The sequence below is a fragment of the Lepidochelys kempii genome, chromosome 11 (genome assembly GCF_965140265.1).
Source record: "Lepidochelys kempii isolate rLepKem1 chromosome 11, rLepKem1.hap2, whole genome shotgun sequence".
In the NCBI taxonomy this organism is placed as follows: Eukaryota; Metazoa; Chordata; order Testudines; family Cheloniidae; genus Lepidochelys; species Lepidochelys kempii.
The window spans coordinates 41,994,036-42,000,432 of NC_133266.1; the positions used below are offsets into that span (position 1 = coordinate 41,994,036).

General features: G+C 48.6%; 1 protein-coding gene across 1 annotated transcript; it reads right to left on the reverse strand.

The window, feature by feature from the left end:
- Nucleotides 1–789: 789 nt before the first annotated feature.
- On the reverse strand, nucleotides 790–2,824 carry LOC140895944 (uncharacterized). Its single transcript, XM_073306904.1, has 2 exons — nucleotides 1,919–2,824; nucleotides 790–1,331 (listed from the first exon to the last, which is right to left on the reverse strand). The coding sequence occupies exons 1-2, from the start codon at nucleotides 2,499–2,501 to the stop codon at nucleotides 790–792; spliced, it is 1,125 nt and encodes a 374-aa protein (XP_073163005.1). The 5' UTR covers nucleotides 2,502–2,824.
- Nucleotides 2,825–6,397: the final 3,573 nt, after the last annotated feature.

A 6,397-nucleotide genomic window follows, 5' to 3' on the forward strand; every position in this document is an offset into this window, starting at 1 on the left:
GATGGCCGGGAAAGGTGCATGACGCTCGCATCTTCAGGAACTCTGGTCTGTTTCAAAAGCTGCAGGAAGGGACTTTCTTCCCAGACCAGAAAATAACTGTTGGGGATGTTGAAATGCCTATATGTATCCTTGGGGACCCAGCCTACCCCTTAATGCCATGGCTCATGAAGCCGTACACAGGCAGCCTGGACAGTGGTCAGGAGCTGTTCAACTACAGGCTGAGCAAGTGCAGAATGGTGGTAGAATGTGCATTTGGACGTTTAAAGGCGCGCTGGCGCAGTTTACTGACTCGCTTAGACCTCAGCGAAACCAATATTCCCACTGTTATTACTGCTTGCTGTGTGCTCCACAATATCTGTGAGAGTAAGGGGGAGACGTTTATGGCAGGGTGGGAGATTGAGGCAAATCGCCTGGCTGCTGGTTACGCGCAGCCAGACACCAGGGCGGTTAGAAGAGCTCAGGAGGGCGCGGTACGCATCAGAGAAGCTTTGAAAACCAGTTTCATGACTGGCCAGGCTACAGTGTGAAAGTTCTGTTTGTTTCTCCTTGATGAAACCCCCCGCCCCTTGGTTCACTCTACTTCCCTGTAAGCTAACCACCCTCCCCTCCTCCCTTTAATCACCGCTTGCAGAGGCAATAAAGTCATTGCTGCTTCACAGTCATGCATTCGTTATTCATTCATCACACAAATAGGGAGATGACTACCAAGGTATCCCAGGAGGGGTGGTGGAGGAGGGAAGGAAAATGCCACACAGCACTTTAAGCACAGCACTTTAAAAGTTTACAACTTTAAAATTTATTGAATGACAGCCTTCTTTTTTTTGGGCAATCCTCTGTTGTGGAGTGGCTGGTTGGCCGGAGGCCCCCCCACTGCGTTCTTGGGCGTCTGGGTGTGGAGGCTATGGAACTTGGGGAGGAGGGCGGTTGGTTACAGAGGGGCAGCAGTGGCAGTCTGTGCTCCAGCTGCCTTTGCTGCAGCTCAACCATACACTGGAGCATTCTGGTTTGGTCCTGCAGCAGCCTCAGCATTGAATCCTGCCTCCTCTCATCACGCTGCCGCCACATTTGAGCTTCAGCCCTGTCTTCAGCCCGCCACTTACTCTCTTCAGCCCGCCACTTACTCTCTTCAGCCCTCCACCTCTCCTCCCGGTCATTTTGTGCTTTCCTGCACTCTGACATTATTTGCCTCCACGCATTCGTCTGTGCTCTGTCAGTGTGGGAGGACAGCATTAGCTCGGAGAACATTTCATCTCGAGTGCGTTTTTTTTTCTTTCTAAGCTTCACTAGCCTCTGGGAAGGAGAAGATCCTGTGATCATTGAAACACATGCAGCTGGTGGAGAAAAAAAAAGGGACAGCGGTATTTAAAAAGACACATTTTATAAAACAGTCGCTACACTCTTTCAGGGTAAACCTTGCTGTTAACATTACATACATAGCACATGTGCTTTCGTTACAAGGTCGCATTTTGCCTCCTCCCACCGCGTGACTACCCCCTCAACCTTCCCCCCTCCCTGTGGCTAACAGCGGGGAACATTTCTGTTCAGCCACAGGCAAACAGCCCAGCAGGAATGGGCTATACTGAGTGTCCCTGAAGAAAAGCACCCTATTTCAACCAGGTGACCATGAATTATATCTCACTCTCCTGAGGATAACACAGAGAGAGAAAGAACGGATTTTGGTTGAATGCCAGCAAACATACACTGCAATGCTTTGTTCTACAGTGATTCCCGAGTATGTGTTACTGGCCTGGAGTGATAAAGTGTCCTACCATGAAGGACGAAATAAGGCTGCCCTCCCCAGAAACCTTTTGCAAAGGCTTTAGGACTACATCTAGGAGAACCGCAAATGCCAGGGCAAAGTAATCCTTTCACATGCTTGCTTTTAAACCATGTATAGCATTTTAAAAGGTACACTCACCAGAGGTCCCTTCTCCGCCTGCTGGGTCCAGGAGGCAGCCTTGGGTGGGTTCGGGGGGTACTGGCTCCAGGTCTAGGGTGAGAAACAGTTCCTGGCTGTCAGGAAAACCGGTTTCTCCGCTTGCTTGCTGTGAGCTATCTACAACCTCCTCCTCCTCCTCCTCATCTTCGTCCCCAAAACCTGCTTCCGTATTGCCTCCATCTCCATTGAAGGAGTCAAACAACACGGCTGGGGTAGTGGTGGCTGAACCCCCTAAAATGGCATGCAGCTCATCATAGAAGCGGCATGTTTGGGGCTCTGACCCAGAGCGGCTGTTCGCCTCTCTGGTTTTCTGGTAGGCTTGCCTCAGCTCCTTCAGTTTCACGCGGCACTGCTTCGGGTCCCTGTTATGGCCTCTGTCCGTCATGCCCTGGGAGATTTTCACAAAGGTTTTGGCATTTCGAAAACTGGAACGGAGTTCTGATAGCACGGATTCCTCTCCCCAAACAGCGATCAGATCCCGTACCTCCCGTTCGGTCCATGCTGGAGCTCTTTTGCGATTCTGGGACTCCATCATGGTCACCTGTGCTGATGAGCTCTGCATGGTCACCTGCAGCTTGCCACGCTGGCCAAACAGGAAATGAGATTCAAAAGTTCGCGGTTCTTTTCCTGTCTACCTGGCCAGTGCATCTGAGTTGAGAGTGCTGTCCAGAGCGGTCAGAATGGAGCACTCTGGGATAGCTCCCGGAGGCCAATACCATCGAATTGTGTCCACAGTACCCCAAATTCGAGCTGGGAACGTCGATTTAAGTGCTAATCCACTTGTCAGGGGTGGAGTAAGGAAATCGATTTTAAGAGCCCTTTAAGTCGAAATAAAGGGCTTCACTGTGTGGACGGGTGCAGGTTTAAATCGATTTAACGTTGCTAAATTCGACCTAAAGTCCTAGTGTAGACCAGGGCTTAGGGGAAAGAAAAAAAGTTGTATTCCTTAGCTGAAATATTTTTTAAGTTCACTTTGTTATAGAAAAGCCAATGATTTGCAACATGATGTATACAAATGCTTTCCCTTGCTTCAAATTTAGACATAAAAATCAATGTAGAAAGTTTCTTTTCAGCCTGTGAGCATGAGAGACAGAACAGTGGGAGAGTGCTAGAGGGGGAATATATAAACTCAAAGCTAATTAAGGTGTGGTATCCTGTAGACTAGGAAAGGTGGCTGCAGGTTAACTGGAGCACCTGAAGTCAATCAAGGCCCTGTTAGGAACCTAATAAAACCGCCCTGCTTCTAGTAGCTAGAGAAGGAGGAAGGAGAAAGGACTAGAGCTTGGAAGGGCGTTGAGAAATTTGGAAGACCTGAGTACTGAAGTAAGGGAGACCGTACCCCAGCAGGACAGGGAGACTTCCTTCCCCATAGCATTTAAGGACTGAGGGTAACCCCACCTAAGGGGGATGAGGATAAGAAACCTGCAGGTGTTGAGAGGGGCTGGGACTCAGAGCGAGAAGCAATCCCAGACCCCTTTTCCCCGCTTCCCTTCTCTACCACCTTCCTGGGCTAATAGTGGGGCCCTTGGCACCCAAGAGCAGGGGCAAAGGGTAGTATCTTAGCTCCCCACCAAGAAAAGCGCAGGACCCACCAGACTAACATTGGCATTGTGAGTGTGTGTGTGTGTGTGTGTGTGTGTGTGTGTGTACACACACACACACACTTAGTGACTGAAAATAAACTTTCTACATTTTTATATATCACTTTTTGCTCAAGGTAATTTTATATCCATCTCAATATCAGCATGCAAAGACAGGAGTGATAAGAACTGATTTTGATCTGTTATGCCTGTATCAATGCAGAGCAACTGCCAATTGACAGATTAGAATGTGGCCCATAGGAAAAGATCATCAACTGCTATTTAAACAGACAGTAAGAGCTACTATTAATCTCAAAAGATTCAATCCAAATAAGACCATTCCCCGTTCAAGTACATTGGAGTGATTGATCTTATTGACTGCTCTCTCTGATCAGACAGACTTTGGGTGCTATTTGCTTAACACAGAAGGTTTGGAATGTTGGAATCCAAAAGGCTCCATGGCGGTTGGGCAGAGGAAGAAAGCTCTGAGGAAGGTGCAAGTGACAGCAGCAGGATCCACCCTGAGAAGGCGGGAACAGGCAGTAAGGGAAAGTTAATAGGAAAGCAACAGAGGTGAAATGAAGCAGAGAAATGGGATAGAGGAGGAGAAGCAGCCAGGGCCAGCGGGGATGAGGAGGATAAACAGAGTGGCAACCCCACCTGAAAAAAGAGAAGCATCCTCTCAGGGTTCACACTTCCTGTGCTGTGTGAGCAAAGGGCTACAACTGAGGCCTGTTTCCATTTTTTGACTACAGGTAACCAAAGCTGTGAGGTTTTTCTTTTTCACCCATTCTTCTCTCTGCAAGGGCAAATCCTGCTTCCTCCTTGCACAGGTCTCTAGAAGGACATGGGGATAGGCTGCAGAGGGGACACCCCTGGTGAATCAGCAACGTTGAGCTCACGGAGCATTGCTCCATGGTGTTTTTCCAAAGCAAATAATAGTTGCTTAGAATCTATACTGCAGCTTTACATCCATAAAACCCAAAGCACTTTACAGAGGCAGAATATATTTATCCTTATAGTACAAAGGAGGAAATTGAGGCACAGACCAGTGAAATGAGTACAAGAACTTGAGCAGAACAGAATAGAATCTTAACTCCCATTGTGGTGCCCTTTCTGATGGATTATGCTAAATCAGGCTAGACCAAGGCAGGGGCATGTGTGATATGTCTTCAGAGGTCATAAATCCACCAGGAAAATAACTCCATAGGGGCTTGTAGAGGATTGTGCTATGCACTGAGGCATTAAATCACATGGTAGGCAGCTATGGAGTTGCAGCCACAGGTACCGGAATAGGGAATTCTATCATCAATCCCTAGTAACAGTCCTCACTGTATAAGTTTAGCATGTAAATGGACTGAAGAGAGCTAACTAGTAATAAGTGTCACCCAGACTGCCAGCTCTCCTGAACTGTATTAAATAAAAAAAATTAGTTCCATACTGAAAAAAAGATGTGAAGTAAATATGATGACAGTAAGAAGGACAACCCCTCCCAGAGTACCCTCCACCATCAAACCGTGGCATCACAGGCGCACCTGCCTCAGTTTTCCCTCTTATGTAACCCAATTCCATGCAAGGCTTACCCTCTAGTCCATAAACATGGTTTATTACCAGAGCATAGTTCAAATAATCCTTAATAACATTCCAAATATATAATTCATTTCTCATCCCCATGCGAACAGTCCTTAAGATCACCCAACATCTCATCCCACAGTGTACTACCTATCACACGTGGGCATCTTTGACCACGCTTGGACTCTGTCAGTCCTTCCCTGCCCTTGTACCAGGCCACTCCAGCTCTTCCAACTGGAATGTAACCCTATTCTTCCAAGCAGGAACCCTCACAGCCATTCTGCAGGGAGCATCCCTCACTTCCCCTGGCCCTCTCATGGTTCCTCTGGATCCAGCTCTCCAGGCTTGGAGATGTCAGCAGGTAAGCTCTGCTGCTGCTCCTCCTGCCTTCAGCCTCCTCTAGCCCTTGGCTCTGGCTCTCCATCTTGGGGACACCAGCCAGCAAACCCATCTTGCTTCTCTCCTGCCTTCAGTGTTCTCCCAGGAGCCACCTCCTGCTTCCTTCCAGCGGACTCCTCTAGTCCCCTCGAGTCTGCTCTTTCTGACTGAACCACTCTGCTCTGACTCACTGAAAGACTCCCTCTTACTGGCTCTCTCCCTGATCCTTTCTAATCTCCAAGTGCTAACCTCCTATCCTTTTAAAAAAAAAAACAACCTACCTCTCTCACACACAGTTTGTGTTTGACCTTCAAGGAACCTACAGGGCTACTCTCATCCCAAACCAAAACATCTTCCCCAAAGACATATTACTCAAAACATTCCATAAAACATTTCACAGTACACATCATATACACATAAGAAGTTCCCCAAGTTTTTCACCAAAAACTTTAGAACAGTCCACAAGGGACCAAGCATCTAATCCATACATAGGCGCCAACTCTGTGCGTGCTCCCCCCCCCCACAAAAATAGTGGCAGCCCCTCACTGGCAGCCCCACTGATCAGCTCCTCCCCTTCTCTCCCCCCACTCCGCCACGATCAGCTGTTCAGTGGCATGCAGGAGGTGCTGGGGGGGGGGGTGGAAAGGGAAGAGTGGAGGCAGGGTGGGGGCTTGGCAGAAGGGGTGGATTGGGGGTCAAGCACCCCTGGGAACTCTCAAAGCTGGCGCCTGTGAATCCACACCATTCCAGGTCTTCTGTAGTGCAGCAAGCTTCCACTCCCTGGAATCTCTGCTGAGCCACTCCCCTCTTGCCAGGGACCGATTGAAATTCCTGCATTTTCCTGAGACCCTTGGCCTTCTGCAGCCACTCCTATTGCTTGAAGTGGGCTTCTTGCCATCATTACCAAGACGCAAATTGTGCCTCTTGT

Coding starts and splice junctions, on each gene's coding strand:
- LOC140895944 (XM_073306904.1), bottom strand. CDS start 2,501: ATGCAGAGCTCATCAGCACAGGTGACCATGATGGAGTCCCAGAATCGC. Junction 1,332..1,918: donor AGGCGGAGAAGGGACCTCTG/GTGAGTGTACCT, acceptor TTTCTCCACCAG/CTGCATGTGTTTCAATGATC.